The sequence below is a fragment of the Oenanthe melanoleuca genome, chromosome 2 (assembly GCF_029582105.1).
Source record: "Oenanthe melanoleuca isolate GR-GAL-2019-014 chromosome 2, OMel1.0, whole genome shotgun sequence".
Taxonomy (NCBI): Eukaryota; Metazoa; Chordata; class Aves; order Passeriformes; family Muscicapidae; genus Oenanthe; species Oenanthe melanoleuca.
The window spans coordinates 80,799,266-80,818,177 of NC_079335.1; the positions used below are offsets into that span (position 1 = coordinate 80,799,266).

General features: G+C 41.6%; 1 protein-coding gene across 1 annotated transcript; it reads left to right on the forward strand.

The window, feature by feature from the left end:
- Positions 1 to 4,380: 4,380 nt before the first annotated feature.
- On the forward strand, positions 4,381 to 13,217 carry LOC130249148 (serpin B12-like). The gene is made up of 8 exons (XM_056483640.1): positions 4,381 to 4,427; positions 8,516 to 8,696; positions 9,838 to 9,951; positions 10,298 to 10,429; positions 11,297 to 11,414; positions 11,953 to 12,095; positions 12,293 to 12,463; positions 12,586 to 13,217. The coding sequence occupies exons 1-8, from the start codon at positions 4,381 to 4,383 to the stop codon at positions 12,988 to 12,990; spliced, it is 1,311 nt and encodes a 436-aa protein (XP_056339615.1). The 3' UTR covers positions 12,991 to 13,217.
- The last annotated feature ends 5,695 nt before the right edge of the window (positions 13,218 to 18,912 follow it).

Below are 18,912 nucleotides of genomic sequence, written 5' to 3' on the forward strand. Positions count from 1 at the left end.
ATAAACAAGAAAAAAAAGCAACAAAGTGAATGTCTGGATTGCCCTTCAGAGCTACATGATGACAACTCCCAATAAAGACTATGTTACTAGGTGGTCAGGATGCAGAATTCAATTATGTATCCTCAAAAGATGGAAGTGTTTTACTTGAAAAATCCTCTTGGTGCCTCAGGTCTGAAAGAAACTGGAGAGAGATCTCTAAATGAGAACACGCAACAACCCCTAATATGCATTCTTTCAACATCAGAGCACTGGTTATTGTGGATTTGGGGATGGAAGTTCTGTTTTGATTCCTTTCCTGTGCCTTTAGTCACAATAATTCAGTAGATCCCTTGGAGAACCTTTAATGATCTCTAGTGCCAGATTTTAATGCCAGAGGGTTAACTGGGGTCTTTGCCTATATCTTTGAGGGTACTGAGGAGACTAACTTGGATCAAAAACAATGGGAGGTGGCACCCTGCAGATCTCTGGGGGTCTTTGCTGATATACATCAGATGTTTTGACACAAGGACAATGGTCAGAAAAATTAAAAATACAACAATTAATGTGAAGCCATCCTGTCTGACAAGGACTTAGCCACAAAGATCTTTACTGTCTCAATTTCAGTGATACCTGAATGACTGGTAATGATTGATGCACCCCATCATTGTCTCATCTGCTCTGTAGGCTGGGGTCAGATGTATCCAGGGCTGTTGTCACTGTGGCTTCTGCTGGTTCTCCTGTAGAAGGTGGGTCAGGACACTGTGCATGGGGCTGGTGACAAAGCAGCTGCATGGGCAGTCCATGCACAGAGAAGAGGGACTGGCTGCCTCTGGTCTGTACAGTTTGTGTTTGGGCACTGACCCTTTGTCAGGTGGTTCCAGCTGTCCAGTGGGCCATTTCATGCTTACTGCTACAGCTCTGCTGGTCTGCTAGACTGAGGAAAACCTCTGGCAGATTGTCCCAACCCTTTTTTCCTTCCTGGATGAAATTTCCTAAAGGAGAAAAGCTCAGACATTGCTTTCTCAACTTTTTCAGGTTCTGAAAGCATTCCAGTTCAGGAGCCAGTCTTCATTTAATGGAGGCTGTAGTCTGTTTAAATGCTGATCAGAGCATTTGGCATATCCCCACAAATTTATGACAGCATTCTTCTCCTCATGATAGCTTGGCCAGGAAGGGTTATCCCATGAAAGCAGAGAGAAACACTGCTTCAGGGTGGAGCCCATCTTTCTCCACCTCTGACTAATTCCAAGGTATCCCAGCCTGTGCAAGGCAAGCAGATGTTAGAGATACAAAGCTGTCTTGGCCCACATAAAGCAAACCCACTCAGTGGTCATTTATGGTGGCTTGCCCATGAAAACCTCAGACTCATGTTTCACTTCTGCCTCTTCTCCCTGCCAGTCCCACTGTGAAGCTTTTCACCTCGCAGCATGTGAGGGAGAAGCATCCACAAGCCTGGTGCTGTGAGAAACCATGTTACAGTCTACAGACTATTTTCATTCCACCCATTGCTGGCCTCTGGGCCTTGGGCAAGAAACTGCTGGGGAGGACATGGGAAAAGGTGTGTGGGAGTTTGTGTGCAGGAACTCTTACGTGCTGGAAGGTGTTGGTTACAATGAGCATAGCTGAGAGCTTGCTCAGGCTGACAAGGTGCTCCACCTTGCCTTTCAACAGGGCATTGCTATGCAGTGATGGATGGTGCCCCTGATGGAAACCAGCAAGCTGTGGCTGGCTTTGGCAGGCAGCTTCAAGGGCTTTGTGCCTGCTCACCTCATCACTTGCTCACCTGCACCTTACTCCCAGCATTTGGTTGGGAAGGGACACATCTTCATGTCTTGTGGTAGCAAAAGTAGTTTGTGGAGAAGTTCTGAAACTTGAAAAATGCAACTCAGAGCAAATTGGAAAAGCAGTACATTTTTGTGAATATACTGTCTTAAGGGCTTAGAAAAGACAGAATTTGCACCTACATTGACATTTCCTGAGGCAAAAGAGTTAAGCAGATGTCAGGGAAGCTCTGAGGGAATATATGACAAAGTTAGCAAAATAAATCAGTGGAGGAATTATGTCAATATAGGAAGAAGGAAGAAAGCACAGAAACTGGAAGAAGGCAAGTCTTGCAAGGTACTCAAAAATACTAAGTTTGTCACTGAAAAGAAGTTTGGACTAGAAAAGCATCAGAAGATATGTGGTAAGGCAACTTTCACAAATAAATAAATTTTAAAAATATTGAAAGAAAAAAAGAACTGAGGAGGAAGAAGAATAAGCAGCATTATAGGAACATGCAAGAAGAAAAAACAGAAAAGAAAGTGATTGGCAAATGGAAGCAAAAAAGTAAGGAAAAGAACAGATGTAATGGGAAGGGTCATTTCATCCTTGCATTGCTTATGGATTCCTGTTTTCAGGCGGGTACTGGAGCACTGGAGCTCAGCCAGTTTGGCAGAGGAGTGGGGAACAGCAAAGCTGGATGTTCTGTGCCTAATGAAGAGGGTGATCCAGCTTCAGCACTAGAAGGAAAGCAAAGGAAGGGAAAGATTGTGCTGAGGGCCCTTCTTCCTCTTTCCTGCTTACCATGTTTGATCCCATAAGTATCCTATAAATCCAAAGCCATTTTTATGCTTTGTAGGAAGAAAGAAAAGATGAGATAGAATAGGCATAAAACTTTCACTGTTGCAAAGCCATGTACAACCCTAGTTTAGCTCTGATCTCTGAGTCGTGCTGCCATAACCCAGTGTTGCTGCTGAGTTCAGTGATACTGATTAGAGATCAAACACTATCCCATCTCTTTACTTCCTTCTCACTTTATGCTGGAGACTTAACCTCAGTGATCAACCACTCCTGGCCTTCTATTATTCTTAACTTCAGCAATTTAAAAGAATACCCCCTGGCTGAGGATTCCTGTTACAGTTCAGGAAATATTTCTTCCCTTCTCTAATTAAGCTCCTTCCATGCACATAAAGCCAACTCCTTACCTGAGAGGGAGAGATGGCTGTAGGCAACATAATGCATTTCCCATTCATTTGCTCTATCTCTGCAAACAAGCTCAGCTCCAAACAGACTTGGCATGAACCCTGCACACACCTTTGTCCAGGCCAGACCCCATCAAAACTTGAAAGGGACTCTGCACAGCAGTGCAGTCATGGGTCTTCTTAGGGTTAATGATCAGTTTTCCAGCTGAGAGTGACTTGGCACTGCAATCAGGAGATATTGCCAGCAGATATTGCCTGCCAGACCTGTTGGGCAGCTTGAGAGAAATGCTAATAGCATATTGCTAGATATAGGTTTCCTATTCTTCTCTGGGGAAACTTCATGGTGATGGCATTTGCACTAAACAGCAAGATGCTGCTATCAGCAATCATTGGTTAGAGGCTGAACTTTCCCACAAGAGAGTGGGAGATTATTTTAATACAGTATTCACAGGAAACGTGCTCCAGAACTCAGCTGTTGTCTTCTTCATTTAACCTCTTCAGGGAAGAAGGTAAAAATTCTATGCTGTTTTGTAGTTTTCTTTTTTTTTCCCTAAAGTTACTGTGATTTTTTTTTTTCTGATCTAAAATACTCTATAGGCTGATAAAGTAAATATAATTTTTACATATGATGAGAGAGAGAGAGATACCTTTACAGGCTGCAGGCAGCAAAACAACACACTGCTAAAATTCAGGTGTCTCAAGAGCTCACACAAAGGGAGCTGGTTTCAGTGGAACATGAATGAGGATTTTAGGGACACATCTAAAGAGCTGCTTTCAGTGGGACATGAATGAGGATTTTTGGGACACATGTAAAGATTCTTGCCTTAATTTCACAGGCTTCTGAATCTGAAATTCCCCCAAAACCTTTCTGTCCACCCAGTAAAGTCTAATTGCCGCAATACTAATGAGCTCAGTGGCTTGTAGGAGAAAGTAGATGCTTTTCTGCCTGTATCTCCAGAAGGGCTGAAGGATAGGCTTTTTCAGAGCACCTCTACTCACTCTGGTAGAAACAGTCTTCATATAGAGGGATGGTGCTGGTGACCTGGACAACCTGACATGCAGCATGGAGAAATACAGGTTAATTTTCCCTTCTTTACTCACATTTCCATGGCACAAGAAAAAGCCTTGAAATGTTCATTAGATGAGAGAGAGGGCATGCAGCTCTTTGACTGGTTTCTAAGGCATTTCCCCTTTACACTAATGCCCACTACCAGGGCAGTTGTTTATGTTCTTAAACAATGACACTATAAAAGAGAAAGGGTGGAGTTGTATTCAGATTTTGTTTTGTTAGTGGGGGTGCTAGTCTTTGCTATTAAAATATGAGCTCCTGGGTTTGGCAATGCTGGTTAGAAGCTTGCAGAGGAGCCTGTGCCATGGAAATCTGATGTGCACTCAGGCACAGCAAATAACTTGCCCCTGTACAGCCTGTAACAGGCCAATGCACATCCATGTCTGTTTATGCAGAAATAACAGGCCTAGAAAGAAGTATAGAAGACACCAGAGGGGCTGATGAAAACTCAAAAAAGCAACCAGGGAAAAGCTTCCTGGCATAAAAGTAGCATCCTGAGAGGCTAGGTTGCTTGGAAAATGAACTTGGCACCAATTTGCTTGAAGACCTGCTTTGTACTGAAATGTATTGGTTTTTAATTTAAAGCATGTGTTGTGCCACTCAAGGATGATCAGAATTGCTGTGTTGTAGGAAATTAAATTTTTCTTATGTGCTGTTTGTCCCTTTCACTCCAAATCAGCACAGAAACACTTAGAAATGTATTTTTGTATGAATGGTAATGAAAAATAAGGAAGTCATTCTACCAATTTTCATGTGAGGAGATGTGACATGACATCTGTCATGTTGTCTTTTTCTAGGAGACACCATGTAATTTCTGCCAATTCTATTTTCCTCTGTGTATAAGAAATGAGTGTGTATTAAGGCACCTTAATGAGATGCAGATTGAATAAGTAAAACATGCAATGGGAATTATGTGGCGTCAGGCAAAACAGGTTCCTTCTTACTTAACTTGTCTAAAATACAGAATTACCTTAACAGAAGGCTATAGGTCTCTTACCTTCTCCACCCTATTTACTGCCTCCTCCTGTTGACTGAATAATATAATCTACTACAACCATTAATTATGACAGCTTTCAGCATAGGTTTCTTTATCCTTTGATAGTTTTTGTTTTGATTTCATCTAGCCTTAGCAAAAAACAAACTATAAAGAGAGAACAGATCATGAATAGTTATAGAAAAGGAGTGCTCATCATTTCACATAGCCATGGAGGAAGTTTGAAATTTTTACAAGTGGTATGCAGTGGTTTCTGAAGGAAGCTATTTTCCTGGGTAGCTTCTTGCTCACATACTGCAGTGCCAGTAATTTCATTTGCCAGACTATGTTAAAACTGCTGAACCATCATGCAAAGGGTGTCCCGTCATCAGGGGCTCTGCACTACTAATAATCCTCAGTGCAGGTGCTTTGGCTAGTGTGGAACATCAGCTAGGAACTTCCTGGAACACTTCTTTTGATCCTGTATCATCCCTCCTTACCACTCCAAGATTATTTAAAAGTGACATTACCATTTGCTGTCCACCATGTAGATTTTCTCCAAAGGCTGTGGTCCTTGCAGTAGCTCCAAGAGTCTGACTGAATTATTACACAGATTACACAGAAGGCTTTGTGGTGTGGAATCATTCATAAACATATTCATGTTCTCACCCCATTTGAGATTAAGAAGGTTCATTAAATCCTTTCATTGTGCAGTAAGAATGTTCCTCTACCTGCCCTCCCTTCCTCTGGATTTCTAGGGCAGCTCTCTAAGTCGTTCCCACTCACAAAACCATGGAGTTGGCTGTAGTGTTTGCACCTGGATGTCTCCCTGCTGACAGCCTGCTGCTTTTGCTGAAGGAGTGGTCACATCAGTGTGCCAGACACTCACTTTAAAACCTGTTCCAGATCCTGGGCTCCACTTCCCTTCTTGGCACTCAGCTCTTTCCCTGCAGGGTGGGGTGGAGCTGCCATCTCTCTACTGAGTAAGATTATTAACTCCTTTTTTTTCTCCTTGGCTCCTTCTAAAGCTGGGACACACCTACAAAGTGCCTCATGCCCTACATCCACTGTGTCCGATTTCACAGCTCCATTTCAGATCTTTCAAGAGATGTGGAAGTATAGCTTCAGCACTGAAGGTGCAATGAGTTTAGTTTTCAGAAGGTTGCTGATAGTAGGATATGAAGGTGGAAGAAGAGAGAAATTATTTAGTGCAATGTCTTGTGGTAAGATGATTGCATTATTTAAAGGAAAATAAATTTAGGAAGGTTCTTTTCCTTAAAAGGAAAATAAAATTATATTAAAAGACACTAATAGCAGAGTTAGAACACAGCTAAACACAGCTGTGTTCAGAACTAATGATATAAAACTCATCTTTAATTTGTCTGTGCAAAGAACCCTTTGGATATTTCTCATCTGTTTGTCCATTTGCATTGTGTCATTATGTGAAGTACTTCTGGGCTTCAGGGTAAAACAAAAGTCTCAGTATGGGACATCTATGAATTTTTCTTCCAGCATCACAGGTTCTTTTCCCAGAGCATCACTCAGAAACAGGATGAAGCATTGATTGTTGCTGTGCTTTTCAAGTTAGACAAGTGGCAAGAAATGTCTGCATTTGCCACGTTATACCTTCATATATTCAGAAATTTTTCTTTTTCTTCTCTTCCAAACCTCTGCAGCAGTTTGTTTTAGGCTCAGTCTGTTTTCCTGTGGGCTGAGTTCATTCCCATTGTCTGGCACTTTCAGATGAAGATGGTTTCACAGACAAATGCTGCACCTTGGCTGAGCCACACCAACTCCCAGTGCTCTGGTAACTTCTGGCACCTGATTCCCAGCTTTCCATGCAGAGTCATGCCTGGCTCATGGCTGAACTGGAGGTAGTGTGCATGCTGCATCTTGAGAACAGCGCAAGGCATTTTGAGTAGCTCTCTGCATACAGATAACTCTGTGAAGGTCAGGCTGTCTGTGAAGGGAGTGAGCTGTGGCTGTGCTAGAGGAATGGAGCCTCAGTGCGAGGCTGACAGGAGAGTTCAGGCTGGAATGGGTTTCAGGTGCCCAGCAGCAGGCAACCCCTTCCCCAGAGGGCTCAGAAACAACTCTCAAAGGGGCACCAACAGCACAGGACAGGCTGTACAAGTGCCCTGCTGATAAAAATCCTGACGTTCAGCTTTGCACCAGCCTCTTCCCACCTTTAACCTCTGGTGACACAGACTGGAGCTCCCAATCAAACCTCACCTTGCAGGCTGCAGCTTTAGGGCACACAGGGCTGAGGAAGAGTGCCTGCTTGCTCTGGCCATCTGTGGGCACTGGGGAGAACCCCTTGGCTGTGCACTCACTCCTTCTTCCAAAAGAGAGGGACTCTGGCAACTTTCTCTGGATCTGACCCATGCTGGTCACAGTGCAGGCTGAAAGGTAGAGAGAGACAGACACATGAAGTGTTTGTCTCCACACTGTGGCTAAATAAATAATCATTCTGGAGCACAGACCAGTGCTATATATCCAAAATATTTGCTTGAAAGTGATGGCTTTTTGTTTTTTGTTTTTGTTTTTGTTTGCAGTTTTTTGGTTTTGTTTTGTCTTTTTTTAAAATATATAATGATTCCAGAAAATTTTGCATGATTCCACTGGTATCTACACACCTTTACAATTCTCCTAAGACTCAGGCAAGAAGTTTTTAATTGCCCGTTTTTCTAATTCTAGGAGTAATTGCTAATTCTAGGAGTTTCTAGTTGCCTAATAGCCTCCTCCTTGCAAGGACCAAGCTGAACTCGGTCCTAACTTGTTCTCAGAGGAGTGGATTGACCATAAATGACCCATGGGAGAGGTATCAGACTGTAATGTTTCTAGTACAAAAGCAGAGAGTGACACATATCTTGTCATATCACTGAGCAGGAATTTACAGACTTCAGGGCTCTTGGGCTATTCCTTTGTTTGGGATTTTTAATTGTGCATCCTGCCTCAGCCTCTGACTCCTGGAAAACTTATGACGAGTTAAAAGTGTATTTCAAACTGTTAGTGTCTCCATAGCTGCTAATGACCCTTTTTAATCTATGAAGACATTTAATTAATAGTGATTTCATTTTTAGAAACCTGTTGTTTGAAATCCCCTTGGCACAGCTCTGGTTACCACAGGTGGTTATACTCAGGCTTAATTTCTGTCACCAAGTCTCTATCACTAATGTAGACTGTTAAGAGGAAAGTGTATGCATCAAACCAGTTTGGAGAAGAAAAATGTTAATCCGTATCTGTCTAATTTCAATACCATAAGTTGAAATAAGACACAGCATGGGATAAAGCAGAAAAAGGGTCCTTTCTGAGGAATGCACATATGTTGTGAGCATGGGTCCCTTTTGCAAACCCTCTATGTCTTTGCTCCTGCTGTGCACCATAGACTGATCTGTGCAGGATTTAGAAAATGTCTATTATATTCAACAGTCAGCGATGGGACTGTCTCAGGGCAGAGAGGTGCTTCACAGTGTGGTTTAGCTAGGCCAGCTGCACTAAATTTCTTAATTCTTTTGTGCTCCCATTCAGCAGCCACTTCATGATGGACTCCATTTCTAGACCAGTTACTGAGTTTTGCCTTGATCTCTACAAAAAGCTCAACAGAAGTGCAGAGGACACAAATATTGTCTTTTCTCCAATGAGCATCTCCGTTGCCCTGGCCCTGCTCCATCTTGGTGCAAAAAACAACACTGCTGCTCAGATAGAAAAGGTAAGTATGAATGAACCATGGCTTCCACATTGCTTGCTGTTCCCTTCATGGAAACGTTGGGCATCCCAGCATGGCACATGTGTGAGTGTCTCACAGGAAACTGCACAAGGGCAGGCACAGGTGCTGCCTTCACAGAGCTGCTTGGAGCACTGTGATCCCTGCCATCTGCTGGTGTGAGTCCCCATGCAAGAGCACAGAGCAAGGGCTGACTGACTCAAAATGTCAAAGAGACCCAGGTGAGCAAGAAGGAGGTGAAGAAGGCCACCCCTGCAGTCACTGTGCCTTTACTTCCTGCAGTGCAAGTTCTGCTTTCTACAACCTCTCTTCTCTTTTTTTTCTTTCTTCTCCCTACCATGAGTGGTAAAAGACCAATAACCCAAGGCAGAAATTCTCACCAGGGTTTGGTGGGTTGACCTTTGCTGTGGCTGCCAGCTGCTCACCCAGTCAGTCTCTCAGAGTCTATTCTCTTTGCACAGAGATCACCCCTGCAGCCCCCTGGCTACTCTAACCCTGCCACACCAATACTTTAGACAGGGACTCCTGCTTATTTTAGGAAAACAATGGGAATTACTCAATATCAGTATCCTCTATAATGAAAGAGTAAGTCTATGTATGATGCAATATCATTATAATAGAAAAGCTGCTGAAAATTTTTCAGTGATGTATTTGCACAGTAGAAAAAAAGGACTGGTTTCCATTAAGAGCACTGTGGTTTTGATCTGATGCAAATGTTAAGAATGAGTGCAAGAAGCCAGTTTTGATGTTTCTAAAGAAAATTAATTTTCGTCTCTTTGCTTGGGGCTGCTTTTTGTTTTGAAATTTAAGATAACTGTAGCAATGAAAACACGAATCAAATATAGCAATGAAAACACAAATCAAATATAAGCATTTTGAGGTAGTGAAGAGTAACTTTTTGAGGGATTAAGTGCAAGTTCTTCTTGGTTTGTTAATATAGAAAAGTGAGTCTGAACATGAATATATGAACAAGTTCAAGTCTGTCATTTCAGCTGATGAGTGAGGCTGATAAAACATCTTTCATGAATCTACACGACTTATCCAATACAGCACAGCAAAGCTTTTAAAGAAGGAATGTGGTTTTATCCCAGTTACAATTGACATGACTTGACATCTTCACCTGCAGGTGCTCCATGTCAGGAAAGCCGCAGGAAGATCAAGTCTTGGATATGATCACGAGAGTGCAGTCCCAGAAATGGAGCCAGAAGGAAGCCTGGAGAGTCAGCCTTCCTTCTCAGAGGTGTGTCCTTGGGTGGGGAGCCCTGCCTTCACTGTGTGGTAGGTTAGTGTGGGTAGAACACTAGGGTTTACCACTGGAGGGAGTCACGATCACATGCTCAGAGTCTGCCTGATCCTCTAGGAAATGACTGATACAAGGTTTTATTTTATTAAGGGCCAGTAAGTCAATACCAAAGCCTTCAGTGATCTCATCTGAAGGAGGATCAGGCTACAAAGCCTGGACTAGCTCGATTTAAAAATCAGTACAGCAGGAGTTAGCCTTATAGTGTTATCTAATTAAGATGTGAATTAGCAACCAAAGCTGTACAGAGGAATAATTTTAATTGTTGTGTTTGTGTTACTCCCAGTGTAACAAGGAGGGAGACCTTAACCATAAAGTGTTCCAGGAGCTGCTTTTACAACTACAAAGCCTTGGTGAAAAATATGTTTTAACCTTGGCCAACAATCTCTTTATACAACAAGGATTTGAGCTCCAGCAGGTAAGTCACCTGCTAACTGCTGTGGCCATGACCTCAAGCCTCCCTGTGCCTGTGAGCCTCACATTTTCCCCTCTTGTGTGTGTTTTGGAGCATGTGATGTGCTACATGGAGCTGTTGAGGCTTGTGAGAAAGAGACAGGACTGTCAATTTTCCATGCTTTTATAAAAAAAAAAAAAAAACCCACAATCAAATCACTCTGTGGATATCAAAGGCTACAGAGCAAAAATAAAGCAGGGATCTGTTCATTTTTGGCATATGTGTGCACTCAGCCAGAGGAGAACCTACAGCCAAAAATGGCCTATTCAAGCTGTCTGTAACTACCTACTTCAGGTCTTGCAAGTGGGACAACTGGGGTTGCAGTAAGCTTGGAGAGCTTTATCTCCAGGAGGGTTGCACAGGCTCATGTACAGAACTGCTCTGCTGAACTTCTTGCTCCTTTCCTACAGAATGACTGAGTGGCCTTGAGACTACTTGGAATGGCTAACTTTTTAGTCACATCTTTGCTTTTCTGTCAATTATTTTGCTACTTAAGCATCAAACAACTCCTCTTGCATTTTTTCTGCTTCTTTGATTTTTTTTATCTGAATCTCAGTTATGCAGTTCTTTATGACAAGACTCTTTCTTCTGGTTTTCTTTTTGCTTATTTACATTTTTGACCTGTGCTTTAGAATAATTATCTCTTCTTCAAAGATCCTCTGAACAAACTTCAGATACTTGACATTTCCAAAATGAAATTTTGCCTTATGGACTCATTTCTAAAATGAGTCCTCACCATTTCTAAAATACTATTGAGTGATCAATTTCTTTCAAAAGGCAGTAAGTACTTAATAGATTTGACCAATTAATAATCTTTATCTTGCTTTGCAGCAATTTCTAATGTGTAGCAAGGAACTGTATGGAGCAATGCTGCAAACAGTGGACTTTCATGGTGCTGTTGAAGCTGCCAGAAGAAAAATTAATGCTTGGGTTGAAAGTGAGACACAAGGTAAACCAAAGCAAAACCATAGCCATTCTATCACTGCCTTCCTACATGGATTCAACAAATTAAATTTCAGGGTAGGAAAAGCAAAGGCCTGTTCATATTTCTGTGTGCTCAGTCTTATGCTGTTTAAGGGTAGATTGTCTTCCCATCTGCTTTGAAATATTAGAGTAAGTTACCAGCTAAATTATTTATGAGTTAAAGATAGGTTTGCTGCAAAATATTTTTATTCCCACCTTTAGGCCTGATAATTTCAGTAATACCTGTAAGTCTTGACCAGACAAACTACTCCTGCAAATAGCCATAATGCAGATTCAGACCACCAGGGGATAAGTTTGTGACCCCCAGTTCCCCCATCCTCCCTGGCTGGTAACAGGGCAGAGAAACCTACCATTTGTTTACCTGTATTGTTTTCGTCCTTTGAATAAACTGAGAACTGTTTTTCTAAGTTTTCCCAAAACTAAGTTCACAAACCAATAAGAGTCTCAGTCCAGAGCCTTAATGACAGCTAATAAATACTTCTGTGTTTCAAAATTCTCTTTAGGTAAAATCAAGGAACTCTTTGCACCTGGTGTGATTGATGGACATGCATTGCTGGTGCTTGTGAATGTAATCTACTTCAAAGCATCCTGGGAACGCAAGTTTGAGGAAGAAAAAACAGTTCAGAGAGACTTTAAACTGAATCAGGTACATCTGCATTACGTATACCTTTACATTATTCACCTTAGATACTGTGAGCATTTCAGCAAGCATAACAATGTCCAGGGCTGAGCTGCCTGTGAGTAAGGTGTGGGTGTGTTGGGAACTTAACTTGCCTCCTTGTTGGGTAGAGGTGTTGGTGAGAGTGTATTGCCTAACTGACTGAGTAATTTTCTCTTCAATAGAACAGAAAGAAACCTGTGCAGATGATGTACCAGAAAGGCAAATTTAAACTGGGCTACATTGAGGAGGTGTCTGCTCAGATCCTTGAACTCCCTTATGCTCAGAAGTCACTGAGCATGATCATCCTGCTGCCAGGACATGGGGCTGATGGATCTGTCAGTGGGCTGGAGCAGGTAAAGCAGTGCATGGCACGGACTAGGGCTGGGACCCAGCTGTCTGAATTAACACTGGGTAAAGATCTCAGTTTTTCAAAGCTTCCCACCTATCTTAATCTCCTCTTCCCCCCAACTTATAGATTGAAAGCACAATCACCTATGAAAATTTGATGCTGTGGGCCTCCTCAGAGAACATGTTTGAGACAACAGTGGAAGTTTACCTGCCCCGATTCAAGCTGGAAGGTGCCTTTAACCTCAACCAGGTTTTACAAGAGATGGGGATGACCGACATCTTCACTGAATCCAAAGTTGACCTTTCTGCAATGACCTTTGCAAAATCCCTGGTGCTGTCAAACGTGGTCCACAAGGCATATGTGGAAGTCAATGAGGAGGGCACTGTGGCGGCGGCTGGCACGGGAGCTTCCATTGTCAGGAGGTCTCTGCCTCTCACTGAGGTCTTCATGGCTAATCACCCTTTCTTATTCTTCATTAGACACAATCCTACCAGTGCTATTGTTTTCTTTGGCAAACTCTGTTCACCTTAAAACCAGGGCCATTTTCTAACTGTGAGGAATACCTGCATGAAAAGCAGGAATTGTATTTTTCCTCCCCAATGCTTTCTTAATCCTTTGACAGCTAGTTTGTACTTCAAAATAATCACTGCAGCCAGTTTTGTTTAGAACCTATGAATTGGATGCTCTGCCACTAGGCTCCTTGAATTGTAAATATTGATCTGAAATTATTGATCTAAATCCAGAATACAAGTAAACTGTACCTTAAGCCCACTGGATATGAATAACATTTTGTTTCCTTGATGTGCTCATGGTGACAGTAGGTTTGAGGTGGGTAGTGACCTCTGGAGATCATCTGATCCACCTCCCCTGTACGAGCAGGACCATCTGCAGCTGGTTGCCCAAAGCCTTTTGGATATCTCCAAAGATAGAGACTCCACCAACCTCTCCTAAGTCTATGTTAAGTTCTCAAATAACTCCAAAGAGAATTTTGTATGCATGGTGTCTGCAGGAACAGGATACAAAACCATGTATTCCTAAAGATGGTTAATTATTTACATGGTATAGAAAGTTGTCTTTTATATGGGGATAAATAAAATTATTTATCTCAAGATTTCAAAGAACAGGAAGAAAATGGTCTATACATGCCACTGAAGCTACCCGTGAGGAACACCATAGCAATGAACTTCCTAGAAATGTGTTTTCCTTTTCCCATGTTGCTATGTGGTGAATTTAAAATTTCTGAGATGCAAATCTGGGAGAAAAAACTCTCTCCATGCTTTGAAAAATGAGGAAAGGTTTTTTAAAGTGCGGTATAAATCATGGAAATCACAGTTAAACATTAAGTGGGAATGTTTGGGGGAAAAAATTAAACTTCTTTCCAGCTGATAGGGAGACATTACTGATAATTTGCTGGTTTAACATAAGTGATGTCTTCCTCAGAGGGATGAGGTTTAACAAATTGACATTTGTAGTGTGCTTTTAAAATTTATATATATAATGAAGAATCAGTGAATAACATGTTTAATGCACAGAATTATATATGGCATCAGAAAGGAGAAGACACATTAAAATAATATGTCTCTACTAAATAGAACATAGGCTGGCGTTAAACTTGTACATCCAAAAAGCCATCTGAAAGAAAAATTTCCTCATCCAAAATTTGTAGGCATTTTATTTTCTCCTTTTGTTTAAATTTTCTAGCAGCTAGCTAGAAACTTGCTTGCTTTGAACTATCTTGATGTGAGCAATTAGATATTTTGCCCATGTTGAAATTCAGGAGCAAGGTAGGATGAGATGCAAATTCCTAGAGAACATCTAGTGAATGGATTCAAAGCAGACCTTGTGAAAAAAAAAGTTGTTCAAATAGGGCTTCTGAAAAAGGCCATTACAATTACTCCCTTTTTTCCCCTGTTTTGTAAAATTCAAAACAGTACTTAACTTCTTCAGTGGAGAATTTCATGTGGCTCAGGAGGTGAAGGCCTGTATCCCACATCCTTGCTGGAATTCAAGCCTTCAGCTCTCAGGAGAATGCACCAAGTGCTCTCAGGCACCAGGTTTTAGCACAGGCTGCAGGGCAAAACTGCCCAATTTCTTTTGAAGCCCTTACATGAAGAAGTGCAGCTTAAAGGCACAAGAACAGAGCTCCAAGACAGATAACTTTGCAGTTCAATAACTGCATTATAGATGAATTCTGATTTCCAGGCTCTGGTGCCATTCCTGTTTTAGTCCAGTAACAGAGGGAAAAAATTACCTGCACGTGGATGTCTATCCTAACTAGAATGCTATGAAAGAATTTTTGCCTATATTTTTCTGAGAGCATGAATTTTCCTTCTCTTTCTTAATATCTACCTAGAAAAGAACATATTGAATGAAGTAGGTCAGCTGTGAGCTTCATCTCAGTTCTTCAGAGTGCTCCTGTGCAGCTTTTTTATCTGAATCCTCATGCATGAAATTAGATATTCTCAGTTATGGGATGCGAGTCACAGCTTTTGTGTAAGAGCACTGCCACCTACACATCTCCAAGATTATTTTGCAATCCTCCCTCACTTGAGAGCTACAGCTTGGAAACAGAGTCCAGCTCTTCCACACACTTGCTGGCAGTTTTAAACATGCTGGAAAAGCACTCCTGAAGGACCTCTCTCACAAATCCTGATGGATGCCTTATTTTCTTGTGCAATTCCTTTTCCACAGCCCTCAGCTTGCCCACTGAGTAATCACCTTACTAAATTGTGATGGGACAACCACTGTGGGGAAAGGCATTCTCAAACTAGAGTTTCAATACAGGAAAAGTCCCCTCAGTCATATTTTCAAATTATACTTATGCAATTGTTGCATGTTATCTAGTGGAGACTTAGCTGCATTTTTCTAGATGGGTTCAGCTGCTGGTCTTCTGTGAGAAATGTGATATTCTGCCCAGAGCAGTGCTGAGCACAGAGCCTGTTGGCCTAAAATACATTATTGTATTACAGCCACCCTCCAGACACCAGGAGGAAACACTGTGAAAAAACTGACTGCTGCTTGTGATGCAGAGCAGCCTCCAGGACTGCAGGATGGGTGCTTTGGGAGTGTGGAGCCGTTTTCTTGCTCATGAATGGTGATGAATATGAAGGATCCTGGAAGACATGCCCAGGGGCCTTTGGTATGTTTTGTACCCCAGACAGGAACAACTCCACCTTCCTGCCTTATTTACTTGTTGCCTGGTGCAAACCTTCCAGAGGTGCAGACTGGCAATGGCTGTGGAGCTCAACAAAAGCCTCAGAAGACCTACCATATTTCAAGCCATAATCATTGATGCCTCAAGCTCCCCATGCTGTTCTGCTGAAACATGTGGGCTAGGCCTAGGGTACAGGAAATCAGATCCATAGCTAGAATACAGCAGCAATAATCCAGAGCTGACAACCTCAGCTATGCTCCTATACCAACTAACTTCCTATGGTGTTGTGGGGAAAAATCCACATCCAGTATGATGTACTTCAGTGAACCACAGTGTCTGAAGCTTGGTCAGTGCTTCTAAACCATGTAGCAGCTCTTGCAAAAAAACCAGGATTTTGACAATGTGGCTGTGTTTACACAGAGTATAGCTTTTAGGAGAAAAAAAGAGGAGATGAAAGTCACTGCAAAGCTAGCTGGAGCAGATAGGGGAAGAGTTTTCTTTGTGGAAATTAATGAAGAGGGAACTGAGGCAGTTGCTGCTAGAGGGGTGACCAAAAAAATGCTTTGTCTCCATAATTCCTTATGAATTCAGAGCTGACCACTTGTTCCTCTTGTTGACCATCCAAGCAAGAATGTTCTCTACTTTGGCTGATGTTGTTCCCCCTAAGGGTAGAGCAGGTTGTGCTTCTTTCTGCACAAAGAGAGCACAATATGTGCAAATGTGGTAGAAAGGAGTAAGGCATAAATAAGATGTTGCTATCAAGTTCCACTGACATTTCCTGAAATCTATATCCTTGAACCCAAGAAAAAAATACCACATTGCTTCAGTAAGACAACTGGAAAAATTATTATGTGCCTTTTCTGTTTAGAGCTCTTCTCAAACAAATGAACTTAGTAGAGCTTATTTAACTCTTATTTAATTCTTATTTCAGTGAAACCCACAGCTCATGTTCATGTCCTGAGCGAGTCTCCATACAGATGTTGGGCAAGGAGATATGTAGAGATTTGTCACACTCTTCTCAGATACTCTCTACAGGCCCTCCCTTTGGAAGTAGCAAAGTGTGGCAGCAATAAAATTATTCCAAGCATTTAATTGGTATGGCTTTTTGATCCTTGTTGCCTTAGGCACTCAATGCTTTTGAACATCTGCCATGTCTCTCACCTGTTATTTTTTTCATCCATGAACTACAACCACAGCAAAGTGTAATTTACCACCACCAAGAACTTGAGTGTCTTTCACCTTCATTTCTCTGACCTGTCATTATGAAAATAATAATGAATGCAAAAGGTAGGGGTTTTTTTTTAGTATCACTATGACACTTTCTAAGAAAATTCTTTTCTAGTGCTCTGATGTTTCACATGTACCTGGAAAAACGTGATCCTTGGAGACCATGAGGCGCTTGGCCTTGGAGGAAGATTGTTCTAAGTCTATAATTTCCCATCTTGCCAGTTCTATGACCCTCTGCCTGATGAGTGGCAAATTATCTTTCTGTTCAATACAGACACAGCCACTGAGGGGAAAGTATTTCTTGATTCAGAATTCCATGATGGATGAAAGCCCTTCCAAATTACCATATTATTTTCAGAATATATTAAAGCAATTGTCTCTTGTCTGCATTGGGGTGCAGAGTGTGACTGAGATGGGGCTGACTGTGTTTACAGCAGCCTGTATGGTGGTCTTTTGGGATTTCTGCCTAAACCAGTGTTGATATATTTTGGCCGCTGCTGAACTGTACTGCAAAAGCAATTATGGTTTAATCCTGGTCTAATTCTGCCTACACATTTTTTGCAATTATACAAAATGTGTTTACAAGCTATTAAAACATCAGTGAACAGGTATTGGTGGAGTTCTGATAGATTTACACTCATGTCTGAGAACAGAATTCAGTCCCAACTCTCTAGCTGAGCAGGAAGAAAAAAGGACCATCTTGAAGTCTCAGTTTAGAAATGAATACAGAGAGTTTTGTTTCTCCATGTAGCACAAAAGCAGTCAGAGGGAGAATATATTTAGGGGTACATCTGTCCTTTTCTAGTTAACAAATACAGCAGGAAAAAAATTAGCCATATCTTAAATATACAGTAAACTTCAGCTTTTGCAAGGGAAGATGTGAGAGGCCAAATCTCAATTGAGAGGGTTTGCTGGCAGGGTCAGAGCTTTGAAGTCACCCCACAGGCATTTGATGGTGTTCCAGATCCTGTTTACCTCCTGTGGCTTACTGGTAATGTTTGCTTTATACAAAAAAAAAAAAGATTTAGGGACAAGGGCCAAATGTCACTTTCCCCCAGCAGTATAACACTGGCTGTGTGTGCTGCTGTACCAAAGGATCTCTGTTCCACTGGCACACAGAAGGTTGCAAGGGAAGTGTTGTGTCATGATTTCCCACACATCCTCAATGTCCCTTCATCAGCATGTTGTAGTTAGATACCTGCCTTCATCTGGAGCAATGTGAGGCTCTTCTGTGTGTGAATTTCACTTCCAGGCCAAATGCCAAAGCTATTGAACATCTTGTTCTGTCAACACATTCTTTTTTGCATCCAGTGGTTACTCAAGAACACAATAGCAGGGGCTACGTTTCATGTTCTGCATGAAGTAGTGGTTCTTGGAAACATAATGCATTTAAGTCAAGTTTTCTTGAATATCTTATTCTGTACAGAAAAAGTATTTTGTTTTATGAGGGATATTGGTAAGTGATGCTGGCTGGTCTCAGGTTCCCCATTAGATTATACACAAGTGTTTACAAGCAGCCAGAATACAAGTATCTGTGATTGACAAGGTCATGTGTCTGGGTTACAGAAAGGCCAGAAGAGAAAAAGGTTGTCAAATTTAATCCAGGATAATATGAGAGCAAAAGCTTTATCAATGGTAAAAATCAGTGGAACTGAGGGAAAGCAGAAATGTCAAGAGATAGAGAAAACTTATTTTCAGGACAGTTCAGTAATCCTTGATTAGCCCAGGCATTTAGGAAATCGAATTGCAGAATGAAGAAATTATATAGTGTACAAATTCCATGGCAGTATGCAGCAAACATAACATTTACACATCTGTGTTATTCTGTGGCCTGAAGAAGAACCTTGTTCCATGGGAACAAATTCTCTTTTCACACCTCAATTGAAGCTGAATCAGTTTACATTGCCTGAAAATTTGACCCTGTGTTTTCAAATTGTCCACCTGCCTCTTCCTCACAGTGCTTGGCAGACTAGGAAGGGTATTTTCAAATCTCTTTTTTTTTCAAAACTCAGTCACTAAAAATATGTGCACAATATTGGCAAACAAGCTCCATTTCTGGACCTATGATACAT